The sequence below is a fragment of the Protopterus annectens genome, chromosome 10.part0 (genome assembly GCF_019279795.1).
Source record: "Protopterus annectens isolate FY-2018-M chromosome 10.part0, PAN1.0, whole genome shotgun sequence".
NCBI classification, from domain to species: domain Eukaryota; kingdom Metazoa; phylum Chordata; order Ceratodontiformes; family Protopteridae; genus Protopterus; species Protopterus annectens.
This window is the reverse complement of record NC_056744.1, coordinates 1,255,632,994-1,255,652,718: the sequence shown is the minus strand read 5'-3', so window position 1 is coordinate 1,255,652,718 and position 19,725 is coordinate 1,255,632,994. Positions and strand designations below refer to the sequence as shown.

Below are 19,725 nucleotides of genomic sequence, written 5' to 3'. Positions count from 1 at the left end.
GTGCCAAAACCTGTTACACATCATGAAATTACTTCATACATGTCTGCAGTCAGCCAAGTGAGTTCACATCAGTATAGCAAAGGCTCATCTCCAACAATCGAAGCTCACTTGCCTGCACATCTTTAGAAATGGCACTTACAAGAATGTGAAGGTAACCTTACATTCTAGTACAATGTGTACAGTCGCTAGTTATTTAACCCCTTCATACTGGAAGACAAGCTAATACAAAGGGATGGAATTTCAAAGCAGGGAAGGTTCCTTAATATAAACACTTCTTTCATGTTTTGACCTTAAGCTACAAAGCATATTCATTTGGCATGGGGCAAAGAATTACACAAAGCCCAAAGGCTTTACAGAAATGGGTAGTGTATATTTAAAGACTATAGGGGTACCCATAACTGAAAAGTGGTACAAAAGCTCTTTCGCAGATGCTTGATTTAACTGTGTTCAAATAATTTCTGATCTAGAAAACAAAAGTTATATATGCATCCTCTATGTGTACAAAACAAAGCTGTCTAAGTCAACATAAGAAATACACCATTGTTAATAAGGATTGAATCTGCCCACTGTAGCCATTGACATTTTCCTTTTGAGTCAACATTTTCAAATGAAGTACTACCAAAACCTAAGAAGTATGTGCAAAGAGGAGGGGTGTGGAATGCACGACAGGGAGATCAGTATCAGTGTCATATAATGCTATTTAAATTCCCAAGAGCTGATAAGATAACAAACTTTTTATCCATGAGTAAATTGCAGCATTTCTTGCACAGAAAATATCTAGCAGTAACATTTTATGGAAATCAGTGCCATCACATAGAAGAAAAATCAGTAGCTAACTTCTGTCTTAAGGTGTCAACTTCTTTACAGAAAAATTTAGTGCTGAGTAAAAATGATTACTTTGCAAATCATAAACACAAACCAACCTGGTTAACAAAAAAATACTCCTCAATAAGTATGAACCTGCAAGCATACCTCTCAACTTCTTAGAGCAAGAAATCTGGGCAAAGCCACAAATAATGGGGGGACAAAGGCCCCAAAATAGGGACACTTTTTAAATATTGCTCTTACAAGCTTAGAAAGGTAATAGAATAACAGGTTTTGCGTTAGCATGAATTTTCTGAAGAAAATGAAGTCTGTATCTGAAATGTCTACCATCATGCTTAAACCACAATTTTATGAGAAAGACATCAAAAATATGAGGCAGAAATCTGGACAGTTGAGAAGTGTGCTTGTAAGTCATTCAAAGAACTGTAGAAAAGACTATATAAATGATTTATTGTATTTGTTTCAGGCAAATTTTAAAACACTTAAAAAAAACTAAACCATTTCAATGGAACAAAAAGTAATAGAAGAAACCCATATGGAAAAATGATAATCTGTTGTTAAATAAAATCCCAATAAAGAGCTGCAAAAATGGAAAGAATTTAAGTATGGCATGGATATATTGCAAAATGCATGCAACAGCAACCTACAGTAAAGGATTATAGAATGCTTACAGATGTATAAGACACCTGATCAATTATATTGTAGTGAGTTTGAAAAAGTGACAAACCACCTTTCAACTAAGCCATAATAAAGGTCACTTTTTATCCCTAGGAGGATAAACTGTCAATGTGGGGGATATTTTGGGGTGATTTGCTGTCTTCTCTGCTGTTTTAAATAGTCAAAAATTATGTGGGAAATGTAACCAAAACAGCAAAACACTCATTGACTCAATGTACACAGCAAATAAAGGACTACTGTTTGTAGCTAAGCACTTTCATTCTGTGATTTATTAGAACTTCTTCAGTGCTAACAAATCACAGAACAAAAGAACTTAGCTATTAACTGTAGTCCTTTATTTTCTGTGTACATTGAGTCAAGGATTTTATTGCTATTTTGGTTACATTTTCCACAGGATATTTTGACTGTTCATTCAGTTTTTAATTTGGCTTCTAACTTAAGCCTTTTCTGTGGTTCTCTGATAATTTGTCTTGCCCCTAACCCATTGATCTATTTACTTAAAAGCTCTTCTATAGATGCAGTTTAATTTAAAGAAATAAATGGGAGTTGGTATAATGGTTAAGGTATTTACCTCACAGCCATAAAGTAAAGGGTTTCATTCTCACCTTTGAAATGAAAATTGGCTAGGCTTAAAATGGCCTACAAAGGCAGCTAATCTCATATACCTGTGAAACCAAACTCCCATTTACTTTTTCTTGATAATTTAAAATTGCATAGCTAATCAGTTGAGGATCTGAAACCACAAATACAAATGATTAAAACTTTCTCATGTGATATAAGAATGGCATTTGGTCTTTGTAAATGTGTAAAAGCAACATTTGAAACAGAAATGCTGCAGCACCAAGAAAATATCAACCTGAGGCAAGATATGTTATAAGGGAACTTGAAGAGGAGGGATTGCATAAATACTTGGCAACAGATGAAGGGTCAGTAATAAAACTTGACCAAATGAGAACGAAGATTAGAAAGGCAGAATTTAAGCATGTTTATCCTTTATTGTTACAGACTTCTGCAGAAAATAACCCCCACACACTTTTTAACACTTAAAATAATTCCTTTGTTTTTAATCTTATAGCTTAGTAACTTCAATATTATCTTCATGATTCCTGTTTTTTTTATAAATTCAAAGAATATAAATTTATCATTGCAGAAACAAACATTTTTACTTTGGATGTTACATTGGATCATAGGATCATAGGAGGTTACTAGGAAAATGACCCTGGGGCCCTTACAAGCCTAAACACCGTTATGCATGAGTATTCTATAGGTGTGCAATTTGCTGGACTGGTTTATTTTACTAATTCAATTTGGCCTACTACTTTTATTAATACTATATGCATTTTGTCTTATTTTGCATAGATAGAAGTTGTTTCCTGTTTCATTGATCATATTATAGGCAGAAAGAAGGGTTAGGTGTAGGAGCTACTGTAGCTCCTCATTTGCTAATTTAATAATATCATGGTGGGAAAAACATTTTTCCATAAATTGCAGTTTTATGTACTATGATATAAACATTTTGTAGATGACCTTTTTTCATCTGCAATGGGTATAGAGGAAAATGTAAATTATTTATTTAAGAACTAAATGCATCTACAACTTCGCCCTTGTGATTAAACCACACCGACCTTGGGTAAATTTTCCATATACCACACCCACGTTGTCAGTTATTGCTGTATTAATCATTAAACTATCTATGATTATACTGTCTTATGTATTGACAGACACAAAGTTATAAAGTACCCAGATGTGCAAGTAGAAACTAGAGAAATGTGGAAGAAAGAGACTCAAACAGCTACAATAATACTAGGAGCAACAGGACTAATAAAATAATATTCAAGTATATTTAAATATGATACCAGTGCATGTAGCCCCATATGAGTTGCAGAAGTAAGAATTCTGTTGCTTTGGAGATACTAAGAGGTCATGCTCTTAGCAAGCATCAAAGTCTGAATCAATGCTAATTTGATTAACTTTAATTGTACCCTGAATCAGACACCTCTGACTAATTTTATCTTGCTGTTTATTTTGTGGATGTAAACACTTTTCAAACTGTTAATCAATTTTGACTAGAGTTTTGGGGTGGGGAGGATTCTGAAGTTGACTTGGTAGGTAATTGGGTAATCACCTTCCAAAACATGTAGCCTCGGTAATGGCTGTAAAGGAGGAAGTGACTTACAACATTTATTCCTCAAATGTTGTATGCTGGACTGTCTATGAATTTTACAATGTCTTCAGTCTCTGGTAATGCTGTTTGAAGTCAAATTGCTTTTACAACATTTTACTCTGTTAGTGTCTGGTGTATGGTTAAAATTATTTTTTTAGTTTTGTTTCACTTGTGTAGCTCGTTGGTGGGGCATCCTTTCCAAAATATGTCTCTTTGCTTTAGTTGTTTGAGGTCTGATAAACCTCATTGTGTATTACATTGAATGCAGTGTAACATGTTGTTCTGATGGGGGGGACTGCACTGACATTTATCTCTACCACTGTATCTGTAGTCTATCATAGGAGGTGACAGTGACTTTCACTGGGATGGCTTGTAGTGGGCCTCATCCTTATGTTGTGGTGTATAACTGCAAAGCCCAGAAAGGACATTTCAGTGGACTTTGGCCATGTTGTTAGCAAACCTATTTTGTGCTAGACAGCATTTGTCATGGGCAGAGTGTCTGACATCTAAAGGCATACAGGTACATGGGACACACATAGCAACTCATCTCGAAAGAGGAGAAACACAATACAGTGGACTGCAGCTGTAGCAAGACACATGGGATGGAGACAATATGTGTAAAGTTGTGGGGTCATAACACAGAGATCAGGTCAAACTGCAATGGTAGGTTTCAGAAGTACATGCTGCACTGTGAGGTATGTTAAAGAGATATTTATGATCGGCTACAGACTGCTGATATCATGTGACAGAGATGTTTGCAGATGACGTGAGTGTGTGTGCGTGTGTGTGTGTGTGTGTGTGTGTGTGTGTGTGTGTGTGTGTGTGTGTGTGTGTGTGTGTGTGTGTCTGCGCACGCATGTTTAGTGTTGCTGTCGATGTTATCTGTGGACAGTGTGGTGGAATACAATAGTGTTGGCATGAGGGATATCAAAAGCCTGTCTACCCTAATATTTACACTGCAGGATGTCTATTATTATATTTACAGAGCTGGATGTTTATGATCATATGTACAGAGCTGGATGTCTATCATCATATTTACAGAGCTAGATGGCTCCAAAGGAGCACAATAGAGAAGTTTTTCCAGGCAGAGAATGACATATTCCCTAAGGTGGTCTGCAAACACAGCTGGTGAAACCACCTTATAAATAACTGTTACCTGATCTTCCACAAGCATGTAGTTTCGTAGATTCATAGTTAGTTACTAGACTGTTTGTAGAGTTGCAGTCTAAGGGAGCATTGAGGAGCCTAGCACAAATTCTCAATTGCCCATAAGCACTTTCTGGTTAATTGACTATCTCAAGGTCACACAGAAGGTAAATGAGAGCTGAGGGAATCGAACTTGTACCATAGGAACTACAGCTTAGAGATTTAACCCTCTGCACAAACTGCCAGAATATACAATATAGCTCACAATGATGATGCTGTTATTTTCTACAAATAATTCCCTTTCTTTACACCATAACCACTGTGATTCTTAAGTAAGTACTAAGATCGCAGTCCAGGAAAAATCTAAGGAGCCAAGCTTAAATTTTAAGTTGATCCAAAGTGCTGTTTGGTTAAGCGACTTGCTAAAGGTCACACACACTAGGCAAATAATGGTGGAGGGAATCCACCACAGGAACTACAGCTCACAGTGTTAACCCTCTGTGCTTGACTACTCTCTGTACCAACTGTCTGGAATGACCTAATTAAACATTGGCCATATCTGTTCACAACAGCAAGTATGCTGTAGAGCCACCAACATGATATAGCATTCCTTAATAAAGAAACCAATGTTGCCGAGGAGTAGATGTTGTTTTTATTATTTTATAAACTATTGTATAAATTAAAGTTCTAACACTGTGGTTTCCTTTAAGTTGCTGTTTCATGTATTGGTTCCATGTCGGTGTTACCAGGCTCATAATTTTTCTGCTTTTAGCTACCTGCTGTTTGGGTGATTGGATTACCAAACAGCACTAGGGGATTTACACATGAGTAAGGGGAACACCATTATGGGAGATGTGACAAGTTATGCTGGACCTGTCTGAGTAGCCTAGGGTAGGATCCACCCTGGTGTCAGTTATTTGGGTGATAAAGAGTGAATCCACAGACAAATTCATGAACCACTGGACAGGTAGAAAAGGAGTAAGAGAAGGTCAGGGATGAGGAGAAATGGAATATAAAATGTTCTCAAAATGACAGACAAAATAGGCTTAGTGACTCCTTCTGCTGTTAAGTAACTGTAATAAAATGGCAAATCCCCAGTACACTCCTCAGTGGGTGACCCAACAGCAAAAATGAGAGGAATGCCAAGTGGATCTAGCAACTGGATACATTTAGGGTTTGCCATTTATTTAACTGATTTATTTAATACATAGATGTTAAAAAATATAAGCATTTACCAGAAAGTCAAGTGTATATAATGCATAATATAGGTGTTATAGGTAGGTAAATATGGTCCACTCAAAAGAACAGATATATACAGGTATGGAGGGAATTTGTAGCAGTGAAGAGAGCAGAAATTGTAAAATGATTAGAGCTGCAATAGAATAGCTAATAATATGAGAAATGTATATTCGATGTATAGTGTGGAATTTAAAGGGAAGACAAGGAAGTAGAAGGAATGATCGTATGTGTTGGAGAGCTTAGGACATTAAACAGACAAGGTTTTCTGGAATGAATATAATAGTACCCTTAAATGCAAGCACCCCAACTCTGGGAGTGAAAGCCAGACCTCCAGTATGCTGGGATGAGGGCTTCCTTCAAACTAGTAGCAACTGAAGGGAAGGTGCATTGCAGGGGAACAAACAAATTTGATGGCTGATTGAATAATTGCCTTCTCTGGTTAGTTCCAGTTTTTTCTTGAAAATCTATGTGAAGCTGCTGTAGTGATGGAACAAATGTTTTCATCATTCAGGGATGTCGATGCACAGATACTGACACAGTTCATGATGGGACACACTAGTCACATACAGGCAAGCATCCCCAAAGACCATCATTTCACCTTTCCCTGTCACTAGTAATAGCTTCCTGGTAATTAAGAAATAATAATGAAGATTTGACACTTGTATTATTAGCCTAGCAATGTTGCTGTTAGAGGCACTCAGCATCAGGAGGAATGAAGGAATGAGGGAGTGTATACACGTGACTTTTCATTCTGGAGTGTCCTTTCATAGATCAGCTATAGGGTTAAAATCTATTGGTTTCATCTAACATTGAGGGCCATTCAAGATGGGTCCTTCGTTGGGATAAATCACAAACAGTTAATAGAAAAGTGGAAGCTACAAGAAGAATGTGTGACTAGAGAATTCAGATACCTGCCTCCTGGAGTGCAGCTTGAGACACAGTCAAGACAATAATGACTGAAGGTAACACAAAACACTTGTCTTCATTAATATATTTCCAATGAAAGCATCAAAGGTAGTCTTTCATTTTCTGGAATGAACTTGAATCTCAACATTTTGCATTGAGTGCCTAACTGAATTAAGGCACTTGGCAACCAATTAGAAACTATTTAGTTAACATCTGCAACTCATCCCTTCCCTGGACAGAAGGAAATGAAGAACATATCTATTTTTCTAAACTCTTTTATCTGGTTCAGATAGTTCATTAGTTTTCAGTGCACATCCGGGATGCAAACAAATCTCACCTCCATCAGTTTCTGATACAAAAAAAAAAAAACATGGACGTTAATGGTCTGGTTTAGAGGCAAGTCTGAAAGCACCTTTGGATAGAAAGATAGGCTCACTCTGAGGGATGCCCTATCCTTGTGAAAAAAACGGATTTGTTTCCCTATAAGTACATACATCTAGCATTGAGATCCAAAGAATAGAAGTGACAACCATTGGAGTGCAGTCTTGTAAGAAATGGTATTAATTACCTATAAATCACCAGTCACACATGGCAGTCAACAAGGCTATCAGTCATTAGATTGTGTGGAAGGGTCCTTCACTGGTGAAAGGATATGCTACACTTTCTAAAGAAATTGCTTAACTGGTCCTGCATCCAAAGTGGTCATGGTGAGCAAAATTGCTGTCACATGCTCCATGCCAATGGTGAATGTCAAGCCCAACTCATGCAGTGCCTTTTGAAAATGTTCTTTTAGCACAAACTCAGGGAGATCCTTGAACTTTTCAAAGCCTTTACAGCTAAGTGAGACTGGGACTAGAATAGGTTATGATTTGAAGAATGAGTCCTGCTGCAAGATGGCCTCTTCAGGCCTCATTGACTAAGACCTACAGATCATGTCAGCTTACAGAAAGAGGATGAGAGTCCTTGGTGACAAGTATTTCCTCACTGTGAATGGATGAATCATAAGAACATTCCCCACAATCAGGGTAGTTAACCAAGAACTGCAGCTGATCATTTGCAGCAAGGATTTTCAAGAAACTCAGGACATGTCTCCCAGGGTATAAGTCAATGGTGTGAATTTTTATATGCTGCACTAATGCTTAACATGAGTCTAGGATCAAACCATAATATGGCAGAACACTGGCCTTATTTTGGTTGTGGGGGTGGAGAGGGTCTTTGCCTGCTGTCCAAGTGATTATCCTTGGGATGATGGTTCAATTAAATATTGCTCTTACCAACTTAGAAAGCTGATACAGTAACAGGTTTTACATTAGCATGAATTTTCTGAATGGTGTGAATCTGAAACTCAAATGTCTGTCATTATTTTTTAACTTCAGTCTTTAATGATTTGCCACTAATTTGCCAGACAACCACAATGTTATGAAAAACAGACCAGAAATCTGAAGCAAATATTTGGACATTCTCCGAAAATCTGCAAAGTTGAGAGGTATGCCTATCATACTTATCTTTAGGGATGGAAATGCAAGAATTCAGTGATGTGTGAGTGGAAAAATACTGATGGCATATGGGTTTGTATTCATTTATGCTGCCAGAATGTTACATCACAGCACACACTGATGCATGCACATGGCTGCCCATGGATGTTACAGTCTGCATTAAAGAGTACCAAATAATCATTGCTGGAAAATATATATTCAGACATGGACCCTTCAGTGAGGTCTATAGTGCCAGAACGGATTATATATGAAACGTGTGGTGTTTTTGGCAGATTCATGACTATATTCCAAAAGGCTGATTTTTTTTTCGGTTTCAATTTCTCTTTGCAGGATTAGCAGGGTCAGTGCCATGTAATGATACTGGGCATAACTAGTAATTGTTCTAAACTGACATTGCAGACATCTGTTCTGACATCAATTTAGTCTGCTTCATCTTGTATCATGATTTTGCAGGTATCATATACTGCCAACCTTCCAGTCACACATTCAGACCTTTATAGCTTCTGTATGACTTGTCTACAGCAGCAGTTTATAGATATATTTCATGTCCTAGCAACAAAATAGACAAAATCAATGAGGAGAACCAATTTCCGTTCTGAGTTAAAAAATCTCATTTTCCAACTTTATGTAAATTTAATGAGGTGAATATTTTTACAGTTACGTGGATTACACAGTAAAGCCTGATGACTGCTGCTAGGGCATGGTTTAAGCATTTCAGTCAGCACTTCCATGGTTAACTATAGCTTACCACTGGTTGTGTCAGATGTTCGTTAGAGCTTGGTAACTATGACTTTAAATGAAGATGTGCAGAAACAAGTTCTAAGTTGTCAAAGCTTAATGTCTCATTTCAGTTTTGAATCAGCTTCATGAGGATAGACATAATGAAGTCCTCTGGCTAAAGTACTACATATAACTGATCGACACTGAAATATTCGTCACAAAAAGTCAAAACAGTAGAAATCACATCTCATTGTAACTTTCTTAAAGGTTGGTAGTACAATTGAAATGGCACATTATCACAGAGTCAGGACAAAACCATTGCAATGCTGATGCACATGTCCATGTTATAAAACTTTCTAAAATACGAGAGAGGAGTTAGGACAAAAATACCTTAGTCAGTTGAATTATAATAGCCTAATTACAGTCTCAGAGTACAGCAATCCATTCCCCTACAGCCTTCTTCCAGAAGAATACCCTCCAGTGAATGGCCATACTGAGGAATTCCCAAATGCATGGAAACCCAGGAAAGATGGAACAAATAGAAAACAAGGGAATGGGAGTAGCCAGCTATCACTGGAAAGTAGACATAAAAAAGTCATACTGGAGTTAAAATTAAGTTTGACAAGTACTGCTTCTTTTACCATTCACCTGTTTTTCTGACCACCATTCCTTTATCTGGCCATTAGGTGTTCTTTAGTGCTGCACCTGCACTTCATTTTTCCTTTATGACCCTGTGCTTCTACCAACCCCCAAGGCTGATGCCATTCCATTTTTATGCTAGGAATGGGAAGTGGCTCAGAGTGGAACAACTAGAAGTATTACATTAGCAGAAGATGTGTTATATGCCCTAACTCAGAAGAGTACTAACATCATGCACATTACTGCACATAGCATTAAATCCCTTCCATCTCTGCTGAATTTAACAGAAATCTACCTCTCTGCTATGGTACTGCTACATCAATGAGAACATGCCAGAGTCAGATCACAGGCAGAAACCACTTCACCTTCCCTCCCACCATTCTGGAGTTGGTAGCCATTATTAATTCTTAATGGAGTTATAGTTTATTCTTTTATCAATTTAGAAAACTTATTAGAATTAAAGCTTTAAATTACAACTCAGTTTTCTTTTTAATAAAAGATGCTTAGCAATGACGTTGCAATTTTTTTTGGAAAGATGCTGGATTGTTGTCACTCCCTCTCTGTACTGAAATACAAAATATATGCACTGATTGACAGATATCCAAAGAGAAACAGAGATAGGCAGCTTACACACATATACACACACATACACACACACACACACACACACACACACACACACACACACACACACACACACACACACACACACACACACACACAGTGTCTCACTGCAGTGTGAGTTGGGGGTTGGCATAATGGTTAAGATATTTATCTTACAAACAGACAGTATGGGGTTTGATTTTCACCTTTGGAAAGCATGGCTAGGCTTAATAAATTCCTGGTGTCATTAACCTAGTCATCACCTATGAAGCTAAATGCTAGGACTGGTGACGATACACTCAGCGTGTGATAACTGTGTTATCTCCTGTGGCACAAGCAGCTACTTCACAGCTCTGGAGAGTGTGGAGCATGATCAGTAGGAGTTTTAATCTGGTAAGGGGTTTGTCAGGCAGTTGTGACAGACATCAATGGCTTAGCCAATGACTGCAGATATGGCTCAGTAAGAGAACAACTTTTATGCAGTTAAGGTGCTGCCGTCATAGGAACAAGGTTCAGAGTTTTATTCTCAACTTTGATAATTGTCTAATTATTAGGTAGGCATGTAAAAGTCTGCAGACTGCCTAGTATTTACCTGTGAGCCTATAATTGCATATCTTGAAATAAGAGCTTGCGCAGGTACTTTTTAAGACCAGTGGATGGGAAGTTGTAATTTCACCCATGGTCTGGCCCCATGTCTCTAATAGACAGATGCAGATGCAACAAAAATTATCTTGACACCTTTCCTTGTACTTTTACTGATGATTATCAGTTTAGGAAAATGAGTTCAAAGATGCATGACATTTTGCAGGGGGAAAAACATTTTATTTGAATAAATCTTGTACTCCGTACTTGAACATGATTATTACAGGTCTTGGCTTATTAAGGCAGAAAGATTGATACCGTCTAGTTTGGAGGAGTGTGCAAAAATAGAGAATCTATTTGAGTTTTCACTCACCTGTGCCTGTGAATTTAGTGGTGAACCTTCCTATCTGCGCCCCAGAAACTGCCCTGAAATGCCCAGGATTTTAGTTGCCTATTAATTTGCAGTGATGTTATCCGTTTACTAATCTGTCACCCTAATACAAATTCTGTTAACAAGTAATGTGGTAACGTGTACTAATGCATACCATGGCTTTTTATGATATGATGCCTAATGCAAAGCAATTGAGTTATACTTGGTCTGTCTGCCTGTCAGTACAATTAAGCTCTGCCCCTGCACTGACCTCATCTTCTAATTTCAGCAGTAGAGTAATTCTAATGCTTCAGTGCTCCCTGGGGACAGGGAAAGAACACTGCTCTCATATATCTTGCTTCTGAAGAATCACTGAACTCCACCCACTGCCATCATTAAAAAGAAGAAGAAAGTGTGCATTTCAGCCTGCAATAATGAATCCCTGGAAGTGCAGGTTTTGTTTATAATTAGTGTTGATGCAAAGCACATTGAAGGGATTCTCTTTGAGAGTGATTCTATCACTCCATGGAGATTAACTGAAATATACAGGTTTATTAATGCTGGATATGTTTTGGGAACTGAAGCACCGGTAAACTGGAGGTATCCAGTTTATTGTAATACAGATGAAGAAGGCACAGTGCATGGTTTTAGGTCACTGAGATAAAAAATATGCTGAGACCTGGATGTAAACCACTTGGTGTCTACTCCAGAAACCTAATGATACAATGTCATAGAGCCCCAATAAGTCAGTAAAGCCCTCCCTGCTTTAGTGTTAAGAAGAAATTAAGAGTTATACCTGTATAAAATGAGGACAAACCAAGTACCTCACAACACAAACAATACCCTCTGCCAGCATACTATTCCTGTTACTTAGGGCACTTCAACCAAACTTTATATAATTAATTAGAATATGACAATCAAAATGTTTCTTTTGCAGTTATCTTTTCACTCATACTGATGTAAATGCAAACAAGTACTACCAATAAATGATAATGATTGGTAAGAAGATGATTACTACAGGTAAATATCATAATATGGACATCATGTCAGGTTCTGTGTTATAAGTATACATATGTACATACAAACATGCATACTTGCATACTTACACATTTATAGTTATTTATCCCATCTACTCACTCAATTCTTATTCAGCTTTCATCAAATTCATTGAAGTGCTTCTTTGGTCTGAACAGTAAACTAATTTGCTCTTTTTATAATGAGCTGTACCCACTTGAAAATTCAAAATGATCTCTTCCTAAATGAAAAACTCAGTACAGTGCTATATCTACAGCTATGTTACTGTTAATGACTATGTAAATTCCTATGCAAACAGTTATACATTCTGTTGTATGTTGAACTGTATTGTCTGACCTCTCTGGCCTGAGTAAAAACTGAAAAGGGATGTTGGAACAGTTTGCCTACCTGGATATCAACTGTTAAATAAATAAATGAATAAATAAATAAGTCTGGTGATAATCTAGATGGCATCTATTATATGCATTATTTATTTATTTATTTGTTATTTGTGTACCAGGGTGGTCTGACTGGGCTTAGTAGACCCTTTTCATCAGAGGCCCAGGAGAAAAGCTCCACATAAAGAATAATACAATCTAATGTTACATAGGTTCATAGGTTCATAGGTTCATGTATTGGTTCATAGGTTCATAGGCTGGTACTAGGCTATTGACCCTAGGGCCTATACAAGCCTAGCCATAACAATTCCCAGGCTATTTCAACCCACACTATTTACTTCCTGGACCCCTGTCTAGCAGGGTAACTGACGTGATCCCTGGGGTGAATTTCCTTTCTCCCATCCAATCGTCAAGGTTCCTATTGAAGAGGGCCAAAGAAGTCTGAGGAGTCTCTGGGTCAGGAACCTATCCCTCCAGCATGTTTTGTTTATTGTGATGACAAAGTTTAGATACCTGGAGTGTGTAGCTCTGAGGGATTGGGATTTCTTTTAGTGTAGCATGTCCAATAGCTCTGGGCTTCAGATGGCCTTATATGTTAAGCAGAAATCGCCACTGAGTAGACGATATGTGACAGAGTATAGCTGGAGTTTTTTAAGGCGGTCAGCATAGGGCATCTGCTTTAGGCCTGTGATTCTTTTAGTAAAGTATTATTGCGGTCTTTCCAGTTGTTGCAGGTGTCTTGAGAGGTACATACCAAATGGAGCGTTGTATTCTATAATGGGTCTAATAAGGGATGAGTACAGTGGGACAATGACCTCCTTTTTTCTGGATGAAAAGCCCTGATGAGGTGTGCCACATAGAAGGATTTCCTGACTGTAGTGGTGATGTGGTTATCGAAGGTGAGACCACTGTCCTCCTGTGTCCCTAAGTCTCTTATCACACTTTCAGTGTTTAGTGTAATGCCACCTATGTGGTAATTTGCGGGTACATGTTTTTTCCCAAAGGGGATAACTATACATTTCTTGGCATTGAGCTTGAGCCCATGGCTCTGGCACCAAGCATCTGTTTCTGTAAGGCCCTTTTGTAGAGTATCCACATCATTTGGAGATTCAGTAATGGCTCCCAGTTTGCAGTCATCTGTGAACTTTGCTAGCCAGAGTCCCTTAGTATTGGCCTGTACTTCAGCGAAGTAGATGCCAAACAAGAGTGGTCCCGGGACTGAACCCTGAGGTACTCCACTTGTCACTTGTCTAGAGCTGGATTTGGAGTCAGCTACTTTTACAGTGTGGGTTCTGTCAGTAAGCCAGTTGGCAACCCATCGAGTGACATAGGGATTAATTCCCAGCTTAGTAAGTTTATCTGTGATTCCAGAGTAGGGGATGGTGTCAAAGGTCTTGGCAAGGTCCAGATTGGCTGTGTGGACTGCCTTACCCTTGTTCACGGCTCTGGAGACTGATTTGAAGAAGTCAATCAGGTTCTGGAGACAAGATCGGCCCTTCACAAACCCAAACTGGGTGGGGTTCATTGTTTGAAGGTTGCCAATGTCTTTGTTTATAAGTTCCATGATAATACATTCCATGGCCTTGCAGATCAGGCTCATCAGTCTGATGGGGCGGTAGTTCCCGGGATCCAAGGTGGATCCCCCCTTGTGGAGTGGACATGCACAAACCAAACCAGTACAGATGGTTATATTCAGTGTACAAGAGTACAAGTCAAAATCTTGTAGTACTACAATTAACACACAATAGATACATAAGTCACAATTTATTCACAGGGACCAAAAGCAACATGCAGGACATAAACTAGTGAGACGTCACTTAGTTACCACAGAATAAACCACACAGGTACATATCTTTCATACTTTTCCTACTCCACCAATCAGCACATTCGTGTATGTATTGTGTTTGTATCCTGCTTTCTTTCCAGTTTGTTTTTTTGAACATATATATAGAGTTTGGCTTCATTTTTCTAGCCCTTTCCTTTTAGTATTTGTCCCACCAATGCAAAAAATTTAAAAATAATTGCAGACTCTTATTATACTAAGATTCTAAGATCCTTCTGAAAACAAAAACAAAATTAGAGGACTTTAACAGTACATAACCATACTCTAATTCCAGTCTTAAGCTTAGAATGTAGACAATCCAATAATGATTGTTTCTAGGGACCTTGGAGCTGCTTTCTAAGAATGTTGACCTCTGACCACTTAAGAATCATGTTCAGTGCAGACTGTACATTGTAGTACAGTTACTTGTAAAGGTTCAAGCATTCATAGCAAGCTGACATCCATCCCACTAATTAGTTTGATAACTGTAAGTTATCTGACATTCTAGAAAATCTTCATAAAAAGTATGAACGACAGATGTCATTGTTATAGTAACATCAGTGATGAATACAGTTGTTGAAACATTCATCGTTACTCACATTTTTTTCAGACTTGATTTGGAGATACCAATGGCTCTAAAAAGCATGCACCATCAAAAACTTTATCTCAGTGACTCATGCAAGATATATACAGTGCACACATACACAAAGAAACACACACACACACACACACACACACACACACACACACACACACACACACACACACACACACACACACACACACAGACACACACACAACATGCATGTGATGCACACAAAAACTCACACATACATGCACACACACACACACACACACACACACACACACACACACACACACACACACACACACACACACACACACACTTATGCACATGCACTGCTATTATTTCTCAGTCTTATGCCAGAGGTATATTTGTCATTGCCTCTGTAGTCTGCAGCTGCTAGAAAGCATGGTGTCTGTCCTTGCTAATAACTTTTTTTTTTTTTGCTGTTTCTTTTTGGTTCTACACCTGCCATTGGCAGTGTGGACTGGAAGCACTCCTCTTGAGTTTAATTTTTAACAGGTAACACATTTTTCTAAACATAGATTTGAATATTATTTAAGGTTAGCAACAATTGAATGCCTTTTCCTTTCCATTTACAGTGTAGTTTATTATAAAAAAAGAATAATGTGACAAAACCTTAATAATTCCCAACAGGACTGATAGCAATTTCAAATATCAATTAACGATAAGGTAGGCATCATACTGCAAATACCTCTGAGTACTGAAAGTCATAGCACTGGCTTTTTAGAAAGGTAGAAGGTGGGCCGAAAGAGGATCATTTCTTATTTTCAGAATATATGGTTTCTGCCTAATATAGTTGTTGCCATTAATAATAAAGCATCTTGGTATTGCATAACTTGCTTATTTAATAATGTACTGAATTTTTAAATTAGTTTTATTATACGTAAAAAGTTATTTTTTTCTCACTGATCATTGTGATATTTTTGTGCCTTTTCTGTAATGTTCTTTGTTGGTTGACCTATTTCAAACATGCAGTATATATATATATATATATATATATATATATATATATATATATATATATATATATATATATATATATATATATGGATCGTTTTTAAATCGAAATGCGGTTCATCGAACCTGCTTCCTCAACTACTTCAGAAAGTGCATTCCATCTAAAATGCACTTTCGCTGAATAAAAAAACAAAAACTAACTAAAAAGTAAAATAACACACTAAACAGTGTTATGCAGGGGGGCAAGTGCCCCTGCACCCCCATGTGGGGGGCTGCACCCACACCCCCCCACTTTAATATTCTCACTCTGAGATCATACTACAGTGGGGAAAAGGAAATATTCCCTTACCTCCACTATACTACGATCTCAACAAAACTTTCCTTAATTGTACATCAACAGTATACGTTGATGTACAACTAAGGCAACATGCAAACTGCATGTTTTCCTTTTTATTTGTTTACTTTAGCGAAAGTGCATGTTCGACAAAATGCACTTTCGCTTAAGTAATTTTGACAAAGTACAGTTCGATGAACCATGCTGTCGATAAAATAAATAGGACCCATATATATATATATATATATATATATATATATATATATATATATATATATATATATACACACACATACATACATACATACATATAACATTTAAAAAGAGAATGAAATGCCATAAATCCACATTCAATGTACAAAATGAAAAGTAAGGCTATATTACCTTAATGAACATTCATTTTTAATGTAATGCCTGCTTGGAAGTAAAGGAAAAAGAGACTCAGCTGGATATCTGACAGTTTCTCATGATGTGTAAATGAAGTACCTACAATACAGTTGTTTGTAAAGGCTGATTAAAAAGCATTATAGGTAAGAATGCTTTCCTTTTTTTATCTAGTTTGTTAGCTCTCTTTTCGTCCTGTTTACAACATGACTGACATTGCCAAGTACATTGCAGAAGTAACCCGATATGTATATAATTACTTATGCATATATGTACAAACTTGTGAGTATGTGTGCTTATGTGAAGAATGAGGAACATATAACATTAAGAAACATCTAGAAACAACTGAGCCAATTCAGTAAAGCACAATTGTCTTTAGTCTCTTGACTGTACATTCAGTAGTGCTATGTTCAATGTGAGACTGTTTTATAGTGAATGCCCACATTTAGTGAGACAGTCAGTGCATTTTAAATGTAATCCTTTTTGTTTACCATTCCAAAACATGCCATAAGATAAAGGTAAACTGTAAACAAATGTATCTTACTTTGATTGATTTTGAATATAAACAGAAGTATTTTCTATCAGGTTTCTCTATGTCTGACACAAATCCATCAACACCTCCCTACCTGCAATGACTGCCGGGTTATTTTGCCCTCCTTCAGGTTTCACCCATACCTCCACAGTGAATGCTCCGCGTGGAATATCTATCCTTAGATGTGAATGAATCTTTAGTTGCTGTCCATTTCCTGAGAAATACAAAACTGGCACAGGATGTGAAAGGAATTCCATGTCTGAATCAGGAAAAGGAATATCTGCATTTGGTAAGCCAGAGATTTCACTTTTCTCTTCCAGAAAGTTTCCTATTGTAGCTGATCCTGCATTACTTGGCAGGAGCTTGTGATGGCTATTGGCTTGATACGGCTGTGGATGATGCATACTATGGAGGTGAGGATGGTTTTGCCTTCCCGACAGGTAGCTATCTTTATCTTTCCAGTTAACTTTCTGACTAGTTGTTGTAATGTACCTGATGTGCCTGCCCTGGCTCATTCGTTTTGCCCTGTGACTTTCTGTACTGTCTCTACTGTTTTTCATTCTTCCATTAGCAGGCAGGTGTGACTGCTTGTCATTGATATTAGGGTGAGATATTTTAGGTAGTTCACTATACCCCCTGCCATAAAGTCTTCTTTGCCCACTGTGATACAGGGATCTCATTTGGAGATAATGTATTTGCTTCTTGTAGGTTTTCCTTCCTGTCTGGTGGGAATTTTTAAATGTGGCACTAGAAATAGCTTCCTGAGGAGACTGTCTTGATTGTGTTGTTTCCTCTCGAACATCCCCTGCCCAGTGTGCTTGCTCTGTCCTAACATTAAGCCTGGGCTTCCCATTCCTCTGTGGGATATCCCCTCTCCCTGCACTGTCTCTAGGGTATGATCTCAGAGGGTGACTTTCTGGTGATAAGACGGGAATTCTCCTTGAATTCATTTGAAGACATGTTCCTTCTTTATGACTTTTTTCTGCTTTCCTGACAAGATTCTGCATATATTCTCGAACTGGAGCAGGGCTACAGTGGACTAGTGGCCAGAACTGCCAGTCATCCACAATTACAAGTAGGAAAATCAGCAGCCTTAAAGATGACATGCTTTCTTACCTGATTTAGTAAAGCAAACTCTTTTACAGAAAAAAATTATAGGGGGACAGTTCATGGAACAGAGAGCTAACTGCGATTTCACTCAGACTTTCCAGATGTTATATATATCCTAAGGTGGCAAACTTACAAATTAAGCAGGAAACAGTTCATTTGCTGGCACTTTTATCTGGAAACTGTTTTTTCTTCTTCTTCTTTGCTGTAGCTTAGGAGACAACTTTTATCCTTGTCTTTCCAACATCCTTTGCTTAGGTTTCAGCCTGTGAATTTTTATCTGCAGAGAGTTTTCCCTATGATTTCCTTGGGAATGGCAATTGCTACCTTCCAGTTAGCTATATATCCAAAGCACAGCACTTTAACATGGGCTACTCCAGGTCCATCAAAGTACTTAGGATCAAACAGCAGTTATAAAGCAGAATAGCATATTTAATATGTGGATTTGCTTCCTTCTTAAAAAAAAAAATCTGTAGTTAATGCAATGCTTGAATGTAGCAGTTTCAGTTGTTTAGCAGAGGGGAAATAAAACAATCTCTTCATTGTCCAAAAAACAGTCCAGGACTCAGCATGATTCAAACCCTAGCAATTCAGATTCCTTTGGGGTTGATGGCAGCCTAAATAAGAACTGACTGACCCAACTCTTGTGGGCAGATTATTCCTAAGTACTGGCATTCACTATGCAGATCAATCAGCAAGCCAATGGCTTTTTCCTTCTGGTTCTGCACACTTTATATTTCTCTCATATGCATCTCCCCCTCCCCACACAGGCTGATGCAGATAGTGATGTCAGCTGGGTCACAGGAGACTGATTATTTATTTATTTTTATTCTAGCATTACCTTGATTCTTAGAAGGTAGGGGGCGTGAGTCAGTGGGGGTGTAGATCTGAGAAAAAGACAACAGACTGAGAGACTGATCTGCATAAGGAAATTACCATTTTCACCTCCATCCCACACCAAGGACACCACATGGGAAGTGCTGCTAGTGAAATGTGGTCCTTTTAATACAAAAGATAGATATATCCCTCTGGTGTGAGTTACAGGTGCATAGCAGGCAGAAAAAGAAAAAAAGAGCATTTTAAATTAGCCAACTAAAAATTATGAAAACAAAATAAAAACAGGTATATCTTTACTAAGTAAAATTTCAATAACATCAATATAGTTTCATGGCATCTTGACATGCCAAGATTATTTTCAG

General features: G+C 37.7%; 1 protein-coding gene across 1 annotated transcript in view; it reads right to left on the bottom strand.

The window, feature by feature from the left end:
• PAPPA2 (pappalysin 2) overlaps positions 1-19,206 on the bottom strand; it is a 2,663,723-nt gene extending 2,644,517 nt beyond the window's left edge. The window contains exon 1 of the mRNA XM_044085971.1: positions 17,514-19,206. Within this exon, the coding sequence (XP_043941906.1) occupies positions 17,514-18,525 (1,012 nt within the window). The 5' untranslated portion in view covers positions 18,526-19,206. The remainder of the gene's footprint in view (positions 1-17,513) is intronic.
• Positions 19,207-19,725: the final 519 nt, after the last annotated feature.